General features: G+C 50.5%; 3 protein-coding genes across 3 annotated transcripts; 1 reads left to right on the top strand and 2 right to left on the bottom strand.

Annotated features, from left to right (window-relative positions):
- Positions 1-2,924: 2,924 nt before the first annotated feature.
- Positions 2,925-4,057, bottom strand: LOC136552068 (auxin-induced in root cultures protein 12-like). Its single transcript, XM_066543616.1, has one exon. It carries the CDS (start codon positions 4,022-4,024, stop codon positions 3,227-3,229), a length of 798 nt encoding a protein of 265 aa, XP_066399713.1. The 5' UTR covers positions 4,025-4,057; the 3' UTR covers positions 2,925-3,226.
- Positions 4,058-8,059: 4,002 nt separating this feature from the next.
- On the top strand, positions 8,060-9,831 carry LOC136552067 (cytochrome b561 and DOMON domain-containing protein At3g25290-like). Its single transcript, XM_066543615.1, has 3 exons — positions 8,060-8,820; positions 8,945-9,199; positions 9,298-9,831. The coding sequence occupies exons 1-3, from the start codon at positions 8,167-8,169 to the stop codon at positions 9,595-9,597; spliced, it is 1,209 nt and encodes a 402-aa protein (XP_066399712.1). The 5' UTR covers positions 8,060-8,166; the 3' UTR covers positions 9,598-9,831.
- A 2,681-nt stretch (positions 9,832-12,512) lies between these two features.
- LOC136552066 (DNA topoisomerase 3-beta-like) lies at positions 12,513-13,991 on the bottom strand. The gene is made up of 2 exons (XM_066543614.1): positions 13,755-13,991; positions 12,513-13,373 (listed from the first exon to the last, which is right to left on the bottom strand). Exons 1-2 carry the CDS (start codon positions 13,947-13,949, stop codon positions 12,720-12,722), a joined length of 849 nt encoding a protein of 282 aa, XP_066399711.1. The 5' UTR covers positions 13,950-13,991; the 3' UTR covers positions 12,513-12,719.
- Positions 13,992-17,140: the final 3,149 nt, after the last annotated feature.

Raw genomic sequence — 17,140 nt, 5'->3', positions numbered from 1 at the left:
CGAGGCCGCGGGCTCCGTCTCGCTCGATCTTGAGGCCGCGGGCTCTGTCTCGTCCGACTTCAAGGACACGGGTTCCCTCTCGCCCAAGGTCGCAGGCTCTGTCTCGTCCGACCATAAGGACGTGGGTTCTGTCTCGTTCAACGGGGACCCATACCGCCGTCAACCACTCCAGGTCCAAGCGTATAGCCTTGGGTTAAAACTCTGACGCCAGGAAAGAGGCTGGCACGTCTCGATGTAACCCGTGGCCATGATGGACCATACCTGGGGATTCACATCAAGAACAGTGCCGGCCGTGCGTGCCGGTGCTGTTCTACCTAATCCTTATACGGACGCTGACAGACACGTCAGTTCACCACGACGTTCGTTGGGACGGAGTGGAATGCTATGATCGGCAGATGACGCCTGCGCATGGCGCTAGTGACGAATAGGGCCGCGACATGGAGCCGTCCCTGTTGACATCTACAAGATCGGTGGAACCGGCATGAAGGAGAAGGACCCGGCAACCTCGGAACCCTTCTTTTATCTCTCGTTCTTCTTCTTTTCTCCTCTGTAACTCGCGTTTTTCCTTCGCCTATAAAAGGGGAAGCAGTGCGCCCCCATGAAAGGGGGATCTTGACACAAGAGCACGACACGAGCACATGGCTGAGCGGCAAGCGAGCTCTTAGCACCCGTTCACTCCTTCCACCAGAGACTTGGGATCCTCTTCCTCTCTCGTCTGTTTGTAACCTTTATTGCAAACCAAGTGCCGGTAACACGAGCACCAGCGAACTAGACGTAGGGACGTTCTGCTCGAACCAGTTTAAACCCTTGTGTCCTCTTAGCACATCATCCGAACCAGACGCGTAAATACAAATTTACTCATCGGTGGTCCGTAAACACCGACAATGCCAGACCACTAATCTACATGTTGCACAGCTTTTTCATCCCTCTTGCCGTTTCATTTTTTATGTGCTCATTGTTTGCTAATTGACATTTGCTTCAATGGTTTTTCCTTTTATCCTACAGGCCTCCAGTTTGCCGGATGTTTCACGTACAATATATCCCAGATTGACTAAGCATGAGCAAGAATTTACATATTCTTAGTTTCAAATAACCACATTGTATTTTATGACGAGGACATTGTGAAACGTGATTAAATCTCAGAGGCGCCAGTATCTAAGAATACTAATGTGTCAAATCTATTCAACGGTTTTTATGAGCAAAATTATATGCTGCAGATTGCTAGCCTGTGCAACTACGCGGGGTTCCTGCTAGTTTCTTTTATACATGGACCAAACGGGTCGGACGCGAACCCGGTATTGTAGTTGACCGTGTCGGACTGCGCGTTCGTCATTTGGGCTCGGCACATCTGACCGATTCTCTGTCCGCTCGATTGTCGGCTGCAGACGGAAGCGGCGGCGGCTTGCCGGTGTTGCAGGTGCATCGCTGTAACACCAGCCCAGTCCAACCGTAATTTGGTTCGTGGTCTGGGTCTCACGTCCATCCACCCTAAATGGATTCGGCGTCCTCGTCGATCAGCTTATCCATACGGGTCAAACGCTCAGGATCGACTCTTTTGGCCACGTTCGTATTTCCAATTCCCCGATCCAGGCGCCATGTACTCTATGGAGCCATGCACAACCTGTCCATGCTTCCAGATCATACGAAGCGTGAAACCGCGGCTCACTATGTCGAGGGTGGGCCCCACCTACGTAGCAACACACTTACGTTTTCGTCCTCGCTTCGCGTAAAACGGTTAACCGAAGGTTGTTACGCGTCCTTGGTCTGACTATTTAAGTTGGTCTAGCCACCCTTGAATTCACGGTATGTACTAAACTCCTGGCTACAGTAGCCCAGCCCAACCGTAATTCAGCCCATGGGCTGGGTCTCACATCCACTCACCTAAATGGATTCGATGTTCTCGTTGACCAGCTTACCCACACGAGACAAATGCTTAGGATCGACTCTCTTGGCCACGTTCGTATTTCCAGTTCCCCAGCCCTCTCTAGAGCCATGCACAACCTGTCCAGGCTTTCAGACCATACGAAGCGTGAAACCACGAGACTTGGCTCTGAATACCATTTGTAACACCCCAGGCCCGGCACACGGCCCAGGCCCACTGTCCTGAGAGATGGGCCCCACCTACGTAGCAACCCGCTTGCGCTTTCGTCCTCGCTTCGCGCAAAACTCCTGGGTGCCAGGAGTTTAGTACCATACCGTGTATTCAAAAGTGTCCATACTAGCTTAAATAGCTAGGCCAAAGACACGTAACAACCTTTGATTAACTGTTTTACGCGAAGCGAGAACAAAAACATAAACATGTTGCTATGTAGGTGGGGCCCGTCCCTCTACAGAGTGGTTCTGGGTCATGTGCCGGGCCTGGGGTGTTGCAATCGCCATTGGCAGCGCCATGAGCCAATCGGATCATCAGAAGGTAGCTTTAATCGAATCGCGCGCAGGCGCAGATCTTGAAAGTTCCAGCCCACTACGACTTGGGAGGAGGTGATTTTTGAATCAAAATTTAGTATGAGTGCAGCTAGTTTACCTTTATCCAGGCCAGTTCAATGGTAGGGACTATATAGGGAGCGATGAACTCAATAACTACGCCACAATCGTAGGATCTGATCTGACACCGGGGCATCGATCGATCACGTGCGGTGCATACTTGTTTACCAGCTCCCGCGCCGGACGGAACCAGCAACACAAAGCCAAACTAATGCTTTTTTAAGCGGCAGGGCTGCAGCATCAATGCTTCGTCTCGGATCAACATCAACCCACACGGTTCAGATTTACCTTGATCGCGTAGCATCAATGAAAAGTCAGCCGTTGACCAAATTTTCATCCAGTAAGCTGCTAGCTACCTCTCAAAGCATTGGAACACTGTAGTGATCTACTCATCATGAATTGGATGTAGCAATAATCTTTTCTCTCTCTCTCTTTTGGGCCAAACTGAAGAAGAGAAGAAGAAGAAGAAATCCTACTAACCGGGACAGGAGCTCTGCCATATCCAAGAATGAGACAACAACACAAAATACAGTGGTAAATCAGATACTGAAACCGAACGTACGCCAACAGGCAACAGCTAATAACGAGCACAGGATTGCAGGCATATGATGCATCAGCATCACCTAGCAAGAGGATGCCAACAATCTCGTGTGTGTGTGTGTGTGTGTGTCATCTTTGCTGCTTGTCAGCGTACGTGTCACCAATAACTACGTGTCCACGAGAGATGAAAGATGATATATGGTTACATTGCCAATAAGAAACCCGCCAATGCCAGCAGCGTGAGCGCCGGAGCAGACACGTACGCGGTGGCCGCCGCAGCCGCCGACTTCCCACCAGACGGAGTGGCTTCACCGCCTCCTCCCTTCGCGGGCGAAGCACCGGCGCCCGCAGGGGCCGGGGCCGGGGCCGCCGCGTCCAAGGGCTGCGCGGCGCCGGAGAGCACGAGCTTGCCCTTGGCCTGGAGGTTGGGCTTGTCGAACGCGTGCTCGGCCGGCGCGCCGTTGGTGGTCACCTTGGAACCCACCTGCCAGATGTGGTTCACCTTCTCCAGGCCGGGGCCCAGCTGCAGCTTGCCGTAGATCCGCACCTCCCCGCCGCTCTCGTCCGCGGCGAGGTCCGTGGCCTTGTACGCGATGGGCGTGGGCGCGGCGCCGAGCGGGTCGTACCCCGTGATGTTGTAGGTGTTGACGACGTAGGAGGAGGGGCCCTTGAAGGCCAGCAGCGCTTGCGCGCCCTTCATGCCGTCACCCGTCGGGTTGATCGCCCACGACACCCAGCCGCCGGCGCCGCCCGCCGGCTTCGCCACGAACGCCACGGACAGCGACCCCGTCTTGGCGTCGTAGGTCCAGTGCAGCTTGGCGCCGAGGTACGGGAGCGCGGCGCAGTGCGCGTGGCTCTTGCCCGCGGGGAGCTTGTCGCCCTCGCACCCGCTGGTGGCTGCCGCCGCTGCGGCGCGCGTTATTGCCATGGGCGAGGCCAGGAGGAGGGCGACGGCCAGGACAAGGATGGCGCGCCGATGATGCTGCGTCGCGTAGGCCATCTCGGACGTGTGTATGAAAGCCTGAGCTGTGAGGGGCGGACGATGGATGGGAGTACGTGCTGAGGAAGGAGCGTGTGTGAGGGTTTATATAGCGAGGGGAGGGAACTTTCCGCTCGAGCTGCTTATTATGGTGGCCATGGCCATGATGGCATGATCATGTGAGGGTGCAACGCATGCAATGTATGTGGATGCTTAATCCGGAGGTTTTGCTACGACCATTTCAAAGAAGTTGACTGCAGTAGCTCGCATGTGACCCTAACGTTCACAACGACCTGATTTCAGTGCATTCCAAGTCCAAGCACTTGTAATGCAGTATCAAGAATCTCAATCTCTCTCTCTCCGTCGTCGTCGATCGATGCAACAAACAGCTATCACATTGCTTCGTTCGCGAAATTCTAGGCTTCGACAGATTTGCACCCACATGGTACAACGTGAAGCCCAATTATGCCGGGGGAGTGCAACGATTATTAGTGGAAATATTATACGGCACACCTTACGGGAATTAAGGCACTATTTAGCACAGGTCAACTTTACTGCTAAAACTATTTTTTTAGTTTTAAGCTTCACAAGCCGTTTTCTCGGTAAAGTTGAGCTATTTTTTAACTCCGTTTAACAAAATAGCTTCACATGAGACATAAAAGTAACAAATAATAATATATCTTTTTCTTTTCTTTTTTCCGGTCTACTTTCATGGAGAGAGAGAGGATTCGATCCGTCTTCTTCTCGCATGCTCTCGGCAGCGTCCGTACATCCCGGGTATCCTCGCCGGCATCCGCGCGACCGCCCGCAGCTGCGCTCGGCGGCGGCCATGCTCGCCTCGTGCCTCGACGACCGTGGCAACTCGCGCACTCCCCCCGTGCCTCGACGGCCACAACTTTCTCGGCAGCAGGTCTGCGACGGCCGTGTCCGTAGCTTCCCCGACGGCGGTCGCGTCCGCATTCGCGCGCCAACCACGTCCGCGTCCACGTCAAGCACAAGGGAGGAGCCGAGCTCTCGCCATCCAAGAATCGAAGAATCCCCGCCTCTCCGGCCTCTTGCGGCCTGCGCTCCAACGGCTGTGCCTCGGCTCCCCGGTAGCCGCACCCCCTAGGACGGCAGCGCCCTGGGCTCCCCGACGGCCACGCCCCCTGGCACTCGGCGGCCTCCATCCGGCTACACGACGGCTCCCCGATGGCGGCCGCGCTCTAGCGGCCACGCCCCGGTCGGCCGGCCACTACCTCCTGGCTCCCGCGAGCGTGCTCACTCACTCTCTGCTTGGCAAAAGTATTAAGTTAGCATGCACCAACCAACTCAACCCAAAAGCTTAATATGATGGGGAGAGGTAGGCAATTTACTTATATTTCAACACTCTCCCTCACGTGGAGGCAGGCCTGAGACGTGGAATAGGAGTGAGCAGCAATTATTTTTATTTTAATTGCGCTAACCAGAATTCGAACTCGAAACCTCTGGCTCCGATACCATATTAAGTTGCATGCACCAACCAACTTAACCCAAAAGCTTAAGCTGATGGGGAGAGGTAGATAATTCACTTATATTCCAACAAAAAGTTTGCACAATGGGGCCCACATATGAGAGTGTCTTTGTTTGTGAGAGGAGGAGAAAATATTTTGGAAACGAGTGTTTGACCAGGCCCTAAATGTCGTCGTTAGTGAACATAACTTCGCCCAAATAATACTGTACCGTACGTTCGTGCATAACAGGACACATGAATCCAATTCAATCCTGGGCCGTCGATAGAGTTGACCCGTAAACCACGCCAACCACCACGAGAGCGGTCAGCCCGGTAAAATCGCCGGCAGGCAGGCACCGTTCATGGAGTACGCAGGACATGACAGCGAGATGACGCAACAAGTATGAGTTTTGTGGGCCTTCAATTGAATTGTCCGTCAAGATTTTTGGGGTCCTATTATTGTTGAACAAGAAGATTCAAGGCCCAGATTCAATGCCCTAATACGGAATTTCTAATCACCAGTCGGCCTGGTTTGGGCTGAGCTGGTCTTCCTGCGTGAGCGCCTTTCTGCTAGATGGGCCTGCAGCAAGTTCCAGTCCGTAGGAGCCCAGTGGCCATCCATCTATAATTTTTTTTTTCTTGGAGGGCCATCCATCCATACATCTATATGAACTTCGAGGGGATAAAACTGTTGAATAATTAGGCAAGTTTATGATTAATTTTAGAACATAAATCATGATGAACACATATATTAACATGTAAAACATTAACGTACAAGCTAAACCGAACAACATCAATATAAACAACAGTAAGATAGAACCAATACACATATAAAAATAACACAGATCGGATCGTGGTGTAAATACTTCTCGTTTGCAGGTGAATACGTTATGGCTGGTGGTGGAGTAGTGCCCCTACAGTCATATCACAAAAGCTTGATTATGTCTCCTATTCTGCATAGAACAACTACATCTCATGGCGTGGCGTAGACTAGTCGTTACTTTGCTGTGTACGACTTTGATTGACCAACTAGCCATCTAATTGGACCCCTATGTGGGGCTACGAGTGGCCTAACTGTCGAGTGGTCAGATAGAGCATGTCACTTTGATCGGAGCTGACCGCCGTGGGATCCTCGGGGTAAAGACCATTTTCTCGGTAGCATATAAGAGCAAGTATAATAGCAGGCTGTAAGCCGACTAAATGCTGAGGTGGAGGAGAGAGGGGAGGAGAGAGAGGAGAAACGGGCTGTAAGCTTACAGCCGACTTGGACACACGAACCAAAAAAGTCTGTGAGAGAGACAAGTGAGCCATGTATTAACTGTAAAGAGCTAACTACTATATAAGTGGGCTGAGAAAAAACTACAAAAAAAATCTTACAGCCAGCAAGTCAACTGTATTATTAGCCTCGCTCTCACGCAGCTCCAATGCTGCCATCGAACCTTGTCTGACTGCCGGTCTTGTCAAAATCGATGTTGAGGACAGTTTGTCCTCCCTAGTGTGAGCATCGATTAGTGGACCCACAACACACTGTTCTTGGTTCGTTGATCGAACGTACAGTTAGGACCACGGTTCGGTTCTCAAGAAACACTGGAGCTGCTCTAAGCACACATGGTGGATGTAGCCCTTAAGCCCTTGTCTGACTGGCTGGAGTCGGTCAGAGGGTTATTCATCTTCTCAGTGGGTAATGTAAGGTGGCTGATGCGAGGCAATATCCAATCTCTTTAGAAAAAGCATCCTTGTCGAAGACTCGGCTCTGCGGTTTCCCCATTGATTCAAAGTTGTGCTGGGACAACCAGGTGCGTTCTTGCCGATGGCCATCGTCATAGTCCCTCGCACGCGAGGCTTGTGAGTTGCGAGCTGTGGGCACCAGCGACGTCCAGTTAGCAGTTGCGACTGTGCGTGTCGTCTGTCGAGTGGTTGGGTCTCACGTTGGCCCACCGAGCCCTTCCACTACCCGTCCTTTCGGGCAGGCTGTCCTACACCCGACCCTGCTTGAGCAATCAGCATGGCTAACAACACCCTTTTCCTTGTCATCATCAACTCCATCGATGACGATCTTCATTCTGTTGGGATCGGAAAAGCTACCCGAGCAGAGCATTCTTTCGGTTTTGGGCATGGGGCACGGAAGCGCTGCGAATGATGATGAGACGAGTACGAGCCCGATTGTGGCCGGCACTGAATCACCGATAGCTTGATGATTTGGGCATGCTGCACTGTTGCAAGCTTACGACGACTGATGAGTTTGCATGCAGTGCAGTTGCAGTTGCAGTACACCAAGCCGCCACCCAATCACCACCCATGGGCCTCAACTATCGCAACATGGGACCAACTCCAGTACTAGCTTGAGCTCAGTTCCAATCGACAAACAAGGACAGGCAGCTTGAGCTAACCCTTTTTTCACGGCCGCCAACCCCGCCCACTCCCGGAACCGAGGTCCATGTTGCCACGCCCGTATTCGTCTGCCTGCCAGCGCCGATCAACCTGCCCCACCGGCCGCTTGCCCGTCCCCGTCGCGGCCAACCGCGCCCCGCCGATCCCAACCCTGTTCCGTCCGTCCGTTCCTTATTAAACCGACGGTTGCCTCAAAACACCCGAACGAACAAGGCACGTCCGCGCCCCACGCCCACCAACTCTCACTGCACCCACCAACGCAAGTACGCCCCGCGGCGCGAAGAACCAACAAGCCCAGGCCATGGCCGTCGCCGTCGCCGTCCTCGCAGCATGTATCCTCACGCTGCTGGCACCGCCGCCGGCGCACGCAGCGGGGGGTGGCGGGCGGTGCGCGGGGGAGTCGTTCTCGGCGAACCGCGCGTACGCGGCGTGCAACGACCTGCCCCGCCTCGGCGCGTCCGTGCACTGGACCTACGACCGCGCGACGGGGGACCTCTCCGTCGCGTTCGTCGCGGCGCCCGCCGCGCCGGGCGGGTGGGTGGCGTGGGCGCTCAACCCGTCGGGCGACGGCATGGCGGGCGCGCAGGCGCTAGTCGCGGGGACCTTCTCCTCCGACGGGAGCGCTGGCACGGCGTGGGCCGTCCGGACGTACAACGTGTCCGGGTACGCGCTCGGGAAGCCCGGCCCCATCGCGTTCCCGGCGTCGGACCTCGCCGCCGAGCTCGGCGCCGACGGCCGCGTCCGGGTCTTCGGGAAGCTCGGCCTCGGTGCCGCCGGCTACGGCGGGGGCGTGGTGCTCAACCAGGTGTGGCAGGTCGGCGCCGCCGTCTCCAGCGGCGGCGTCCCCGCGCCGCACGCCATGGGGGCAGACAACCTCGCCGCCAAGGCCAAGCTAGACCTGCTCAGGGCAACCACCGCCGCCGCCGGAGCCGACAGTGCCACCAAGAAGCGCAATGTGAGTGCTCTGCTCGGTCTCGCTGTCACCGGCGGCCAACCAAACCACCACTTGTTTGCTTTTCCTCTGCTGTAATAACTCGTTCTTGTTTTCGGGCGCGGCGCCGGCGCGGAATACTGTAAAGATCCATGGAGTCCTGAACGCCGTGAGCTGGGGCGTCCTGCTGCCCATGGGCGCCATCTTCGCCAGGTACCTCAAGACGTTCCAGGCGGCAGACCCGGCGTGGTTCTACCTCCACGTCACCTGCCAGCTGATCGGCTACGCCGTCGGCGTCTCCGGCTGGGCCACCGGCATCCAACTCGGCAAGGAGTCCAAGGGCGTCACCTACACCGATCACCGCAACATCGGCATCGCAGTCTTCGCTCTCGGCACCCTTCAAGTAAATAAATTTCTCCACTTTAGACCGAAAAAAGCTGGCGATCTCTCTGATTCTGATTCTGATGAGTGACGAGGGCTTGGTGGACATGCATAACACAGGTTCTGGCGCTGTTCCTGCGGCCGAAGAAGGAGCACAAGTACCGCGTGTACTGGAACATGTACCACCACTCGGTGGGGTACACCGTCATCGTGCTGGGCATCGTCAACATCTTCAAGGGCATGAACATCCTGGGCGTGGAGCAGCGGTGGCGGACCGCCTACATCGCCGCCGTCTGCGTGCTGCTCATCGCCGCCGCCACGCTGGAAGCCGTCACGTGGGGCGTCGTCCTCAGGCGGCGCAAGGCCGAGAGCAAGACCTTCAACAGCGCATCCAACGGCCACCTGCCGCATTCCGTGTGACCGAGTGTGCTATGTGCACGAGACAAAAGTTTTGTTTTCGCTAGTGGCGCGTGTGACTACGGGCAGACGATAGTAGGTTTAGAGTTTGCTGGGGTTTTGGCCTGCCGGCTTGTATGTTGTCCGTTTTGGACGGTTTTCTGTAACTCTGCATACATCGCGCTGGAGTTTGAGCTGTAGCGATCATGTAGTACTGTATATCGTGCATTTTGTGTATGTATTCCCGTTTAGTGCTGAGCTCATCTTGCTCGTTTGGAGATGGAGGGGCATCTAGAAAATGGGCACAGGGCATCGCTTCTCGACAGTCGGGTCAGCGTCCGGGAGGATCCGCGCCGATCACGCACTTTTGGGTGGGCGTTCAGGTCCCATGACGGAGCCCGGAGGCCACTTTTTAGTTGCGCAATCTGCTCCCTGCGGACCATGATGGTTGGTGAAGCTGAAAGGGAAGAAAAAAAAAACGCATCACTATCGGAGGGTCTCTAGAATGCCCTGGCTATAGCCTGAGCATGAGGCCCTGATCCTAGCCATCCGAACAAGTGGCCTAGTGCTCCCGACTGAACCTCCCAGACAAAATATATAGCTACCTTGTCCTGGAGTGCCTTGGAGTCCTGTTACCACGTCCTTGCCAGTTGCCACCGAAGGGTAGGTTGATTTTTCCAGAAGAGAATGGCATAACTGAATAACTGATGATAACTCATATGGGTGTGTTGTCTAGTCCATCATCGCGTATCCTTTTTACAGGATCACCTTAAGAAGAACAATGATAAAGCATAAAGGTTGCGAGCATATTTGCCACCACCAATTGGAAAGTAAAGAATGTTTGCACCTTTAATTTGCCGCAACAAGCTCTTTTGCAACACAGGCCTACATTTTAATGCTACTTGATTTCCTCCTAAATAAACTAAGCCTAGATTAGTTTTAGCGTCTAGCACTCTAGCTTTGGATCACTTTCATGGGGGCACAGGACACCCGTTTCTGATTATGACCATTTTTTATTTTATAGTCTGATGGCAACAATTGAAATGTTGCTGCAACAACCAAATCAAACGATTGATTACTCAACAATTTCTTCTAATAACACATTTGCTATCATAAAAAGCTCGGTCGGAATAACCCCTAAACAATGTTAATCAAACCCATTTTACCGGTATGATCTACGCGGCATTAATACTCTTTCCGTCTCAAAAAGGATATTACAATAGTGATCAGTCGAGGTTGACCAGATTTATATAAAAACATATACTAAATAAGTATCATTTAATTTGTCATAAAATATATTTTTTAATATACTTAGTTGGAGTCTTAAATGTTAATACCATTTTCCATAAACTCAGTTAAATTTAACTTAATTTGACTGTCAAATCCAAAATAAGGGCTCCTTTGGAACGTAGAAATTTCATAGGAATTCTACAGAAATTTCACAGAATTTAGTTCATTTTTCATAGAAAAAACATAGGAATGGAAAAAAAATCAGGCGTTCCAGAAGAGGCCTAGGATATCCAGTATGGCGAAAGGCTTGCGTCGTTGTGCTTACACTAGTAACTTTTCACACGGACGAGTCACGGGCCACCCTTTCCCTGTTTCCTGTCTGGGTTCCAATCAAATGCTCTGTTCCCTCTATCTACAAAGCAACGGGCTAACAGAGGGATTGGTTCTTTGAACACGACACTCATTCGTCAGCGTTCAGACGGTCAGTTTTGGTTGCACTCTGCTGATCTGCCCAGTTTCCTTGGACTTGAAGGGAACTTTTAAGCTGTCATCTTAAGTTGGTGGGCGCAGGGGCTTGTGAGACGAAACCATACGTTTGCAGGCTTGCAGCAAGAGCAAAGCAGTAACATAGACAGAACCATCGTTTTCTTCTATTATCATCGAAAATCCATCTAGAAGAATCGTAACAGCTCAGAAGGAGCTATCAGGTACCACCAATGTTGAAAGAGAAGAGTTGGTTGAGCTGCATTTCGATCTATGGACTGGTAAGTGCCTTAGTCATATTGAGCTAGAAGTTCTCAATTCTCACCAACCTGGGATCTTCTGAAAATCATTGGCACAAGGTTCCTGCTTTCAAGTATTACAGAAACACTACTCCTGAGTATACAATTGAGTTGAGCCTTGTGCTACCAACATTTTAAACTACAGATTCAGTGTCCTGAATCCTTACGCATGGAATGTGTCAATACACAAAGACATGGGGCAGCAGCTGACTCTTAAGTCACGTTTCTAATAATATATTTACTTCATTCTGGGGTTTACTGAACGCAAGATAAAGCTGCAGACGATGGTAGCTTTCCTGCGTAAGCATGGCTTATAGAATGTAAGGATAAAAAAGCTGGGCAGAGTCCTGCCGGCAGTTAGAAGAAGAAGAAGAGGAAGAAGAAGAAAGCAGACCTGCAAATAACCATTGAAGGCTGCTATGGAGAAATGCTCATTTCAAAATATAAAAGTTCTACCTAGACATAAAAGGAAATCAATAGTTCAATACAAGAGGTAATAGGCTCAAATGACAATAAAAGATCCAAAGGACATATCAAATATTGTGTATAATAAGAAACACATGCTCCATAGTGCTTCATCGTCGCTTGCCTTGTTCTTCCATAATCCAAACTCATATATACTTTAACATCAATGAAAATAGTAGTAGCTTATACCTTTTTATATATTAAAACACTTTGCACGATAAATTTCTGTATGGACTAATGGACATGTGAGTTGGCTTTTGAGTTAGGCTCTGTTCGCTTGAGCTTATAAGCCAGAATCAGACCTACTTTTTCAGCTATGAAACAGTGTTTTTCTCTCACAACAAATTAGCCCTATAAATCAGCCGCAGCAACAATAAATCCTGCCGAACAGAGCTTAAGTCAAACAACAGATGCTTCAGATGCATCTCATTTCTGGAAAACTTCAGTCCAACATCGTTTGTTTCCATTTGGTTTAAAGAAATAACTTGGCACCGATTATAGAATGATCTAACAATCTACACTACAAATCTATTGCAGATAAAAGATGTGGTTTCAAAAAAAAGAGAAAAAAACAAGCAGTAATATTGCAGAATAAGTACCAAATTAGTAGCATTTTTTGACATACTTACAAAGTAGTGAGTAGTGACCAATGTTGGAAGTAAAAAATCTTCAAAAATCCCGGAAGCTCATTTTAGGATCATCATACCTTGAGTTCCCTTGTCTTCCTCTGCCACGGCTGCTTCCTCTGCCCCAGCCTTTCCCTCTGCCTCTCCCTCTACCTCTCCGCATAAAGAATGACTTACCATGCTTCATTTCAATCAGTGAATGCAACAGATCATCACACAAGATACAGCCCTCATGCAATGTAGCTCCATCTTGAAGAGGGGTGGTTTTCTTGTTGAAATCAACTTCAATGATGGTAGATTCACATGTTAGGCATTTTTTATCTGTAGTGGTGATCCTGTGAGCAGCATGTGGGAGTAATACAATGCAATTACACATGTTGCAGTAAAGCCGCCATTTGGGTGCACTAACTGGATCAAGAATCAGGGTACCACTACACTCAGGACAAGCACAAACTCCCTGAGTGATCATAGATTGCTTGCATGTCGGGTGAGGACAAAGGAAGCATGGCATGCCGGCCCCTTTCCCAACCTTGCCGGTGTCATCAAGTTTGAGAGCACCAAAGAGTTTGTCGATGCCTTCAAATGGAGGACAATTATAGCAAAAAGGGCACAATGGGAAAGATTTTGCATCAGGTCCCACCATCGAGAACAGAAGCAACTCAAAACCATCAAGAGGGCATATGATTTCCTTGTAAAGCTGGAAAAAAATAGAACTATTAATCACAGAGTAGACATAAACTGAGCTTGTCAAAATAAAGCACAGAGAATAGCAGGATACATGCTTTTAGAAATTAGAATACAACCTAGCATGAAACAAAGTGATGAACACAAAATTAGGGCAAAGAAATGGAATACGGAGTAAGTTATGACAATTATGAAAAAAACTAAAATCACAAGTATGGGATCAAGAACCTTTCCCACCTTGAAAGGAAATTCTGGCCAGAAAACATTAAGGGTTGCTTAATTCCAATACGTGGTCTACTGGTTCAATTCTCATGAACCATACATGGAAGTAAAGCTACTGATTCAAAAAATAAAATAAAGGTAAATTTCCAATATATGATATTAAAGTAATTACCTTAATTGAACCGTTCTGAGGAAGATAATAGACATCCTCACAAGTTATACAGTACAACCTCATTGGCTGAGTGGACATGTACTTCATATAGCGACCACATTTTCCGCACTTGCTTAGTAGGCGCCCAGAGTCTGCCAAAGGTGAAAACTGTGCCTCGAACAGCGCATCCATGTTTTCAATCTGCAAGAAGCACATTCATACAACAACTGATGTCTTGTATCAATGAATGTCGGTTTTTTTTTTCTCGAATTCATTAAATTAAGAAGAGAATAAAGGGCAAGAGCCCAAACAACACCTCACACACACCACACACACACGCACACGCCCCAACAGTTTCAAGGATTACACTCGCGCCGGTGACATAAACACACAAGACGACCACTACTGAGTTAGACACTCTAACTACCGGGGAGGAGGACAGTCAGGAAAGATAATCCTCGAGCCCCTGCCATAGACCACAAGCGGCGGTCCTCGCCAGCTAAAATCAGAGCACCAGCTAAGCTTGGAGCTGCTCCATCAAAAACACACCCATTGCGATGGTTCCAAATAGTCCATGCTCAAGTATAATAAGCGAATTAACTCCTTGCCTTATCAGCCCATCAGCGGTGCTGCTGCTAGCTTTCTCCTACCAAGCATGGAAGGACAACTCTCTAGGCTGAGGGGGTAGGATCTAAAGACCGACCTGTCTAAGCATATTGAACCAAAATTCTCTTGCGAACACACAATGGACAAGGAGATGGTCAATAGTCTCTTCTTCTTGGTCACAGAGAGGACAGTATTCAGGATGAAGCAACCCACGACGTGCCAGGCGATCAGCCATCCAGCACTTGTTGGGCGCGACCAACCACATAAAGAAGCGACACTTAGGCGGTGCCCAAGATTTCTAGATTCTTTCCCATGGTCCAAAAAGAGTAGAACCCAAAAAGAACCCATCATATGCCGACTTAGGCGAGTATTGTCCGTTGGAGGAGGGCCTCCACGTGTCTATCCTCAACCTCCGGCTACAGCTGAAAATCCATCAATAAATCCCATAATTGGAGAAATTCCACCAACACACCAACTATACGAGCTCCTTGAATGTCCGAAATCCAAACTTGGTTAGTGAGAGCGTCCTAGACAGTGCGCTGCTTGACCCTCCTCTTGGGAATAGCCTCGAAAAGGCGAGGGAAAAGGTCTGCAATGCATTGCCCATGGAGCCACCTATCTGACCAGAAAAGAGTATTTGCACCATCTCCAACTATAGAATTCACAGCTACAGAGAAGAAGGCTCTCACTTGCTTAGGCACATGTAATGGGAGAGCAGCCCAAAGACGATGAGGTTCTGTTTTCTGCAGCCAAACCCATCTCATGCGCAGGGACCAGCCAAGAGACTTGAGATCTGAAATTCCCAGACCTCCCAGCTCCGGTGGTTGACAAACTTTGACCCAGGCCACCAGACAATGTCCACATTTTGCATCTTTATGGCCTCTCCAAAGAAAACCGCGCCGAATTTTATCCACCGCTTTGAAAGCCCATGGAGGAAAATCAAAGGCCATAACCAAGTAAATGAGCATCCCGGTAAGAACAGATTGTACTGTTAGAATAAACTACTGCTTTCCTTATGTGAACATAACAAGGAAAGGCAGCGCCGAAAGGCCCCCTGTTGTGATACTATAGCCGCTGCAGGTGCAGGCACCGCACGGCTCACCTGCAGCACTGTAGCCACATGTAGAGGCCGGCGCAGAGTCAGCCATGTATGTTATCTAGTTACTGTTATAGCATGTGCGTTGTACTAGGACTAGATGGATAGAGTTGTATAAATAGATTACCATGGCAACTCAGTAAAGAGAGTTCAGATTTGCCATCTCTCAGACAGGGCTTCAGCCAACGCTGATGTCTTGTACTGTGTGTGCATGCTCTGTTCTTCCTTCTTCTTCTAGCTCAAGCCATAGTGTGTGGAGACGGACAACGCTTGTTCATGGTCGGCACGGCTAGCGGGTGCTCGGCAACACTAGCGGGTGCTCGGCAAGACTAGTGAGTGGTTCATTCACCTGAGCCGATGATCCTGTGGGCCAACAAGTGGTATTAGAGCCATACAAGCGCCGTCGCCAAACTAACTGCTGGCGATGACGGACGGTTCAGAGATGGGCGACAGCAGTGGCACTGCTGTGGCTGCCCAGCCATGACCGAAGGTCGTTGTTCGCATGGTGCAGGAGGTCAACGGCACCAGTTGGCCGACGCTAACTCACACCAACTACGGAGAGTGGTCAGTGACCATGAAGGTCAAGGTTAGAGCTCGACGGCTCTGGAATGCTATTGACAAGGGCACCAACAATGAGGAAGATGACATGTCAACATTGGAGGCTATCCTCGCTGCTGTACCGGCGGAGTACAGGGAGCCGTTGGGGGTGAAGAGCTCGGCTAAGGAGGCGTGGGAGGCTATTGTAGCGATGCGCGTCAGTTCTGACCGTGCAAAGAAGGCGACGACCCAGCTTCTGAAGCAGAAGTACACCAACCTCAAGTTCAAAGATGGTGAAACAGACTTCTCCCTCCGCTTGTAGACGCTCATCAGCAAGCTGAAGAGCCATGGCGTCACCATCGACGAAGAGAAGGCGATCTCCAAGTACCTCCACTCCGTGCCGGCAAAGTACACCCAGATCGTTCTCTCCATAGAGACGATGTTGGACCTGTCCACCTCCACCATTGAGGATGTGACAAGCCGTCTACGGGCGGTGGACGAGCGCCTGGAGTGTTAGTCATTGAATTTTTACTCTTGGTAGTAGCAGAATTCTTACTCTCATCGAGAAAGGATGACACTAGGAGTTGGGGCAATTTTCTGGTTTATTTCCAAATACCATACCAACCTGAGAGGTTGGTGGTACATATTTATAGGCTGCTAGCCAGCCAAGCATATACTAAGATACTAGTCTAAGATGTTGTCCTAGATGCTAAGATGCTGTCCTCTAAGATGATGTCCTCTAGTCTAAGATGCTGTCCTCTAGTCTAAGATGCTGTCCTAAAAACAGACCATGCAGCCACAAAGACTATGTGACCAGCACAGCCCCACAAAGACCAGCCCACACATGAGACTTATCCCATCATTCTCCCCCTAAGTCTTGTGCGTTGTCCTATGGGAAAGTTAAACCATCTCGGTCCTAGAGCAGAGCTCAAGGAACATGATCCTCCCAAGAGGCTTGGTGAGCAGGTCTACAAGCTGGTCCTTGGTGTTGATGTAGCTCACCTTGATGCTCCCTTCCTCCAAACAGCCTCGGATGATATGGTACCTCACTCGGATGTGCTTGCTGCATTCATGGAACATGGGGTTCTTTGCCAGAACCAGAGCGAACTTGCTGTCCACCCTGAGCTCCACCGCTCTAGTGTCTCTACCGAGGAGATCGCTAAGCAGT

The sequence above is a fragment of the Miscanthus floridulus genome, chromosome 4, assembly GCF_019320115.1.
Source record: "Miscanthus floridulus cultivar M001 chromosome 4, ASM1932011v1, whole genome shotgun sequence".
Taxonomy (NCBI): Eukaryota; Viridiplantae; Streptophyta; class Magnoliopsida; order Poales; family Poaceae; genus Miscanthus; species Miscanthus floridulus.
The sequence above is the reverse complement of the archived record's forward strand: the minus strand, read 5'-3'. Positions and strand labels throughout refer to the sequence as shown.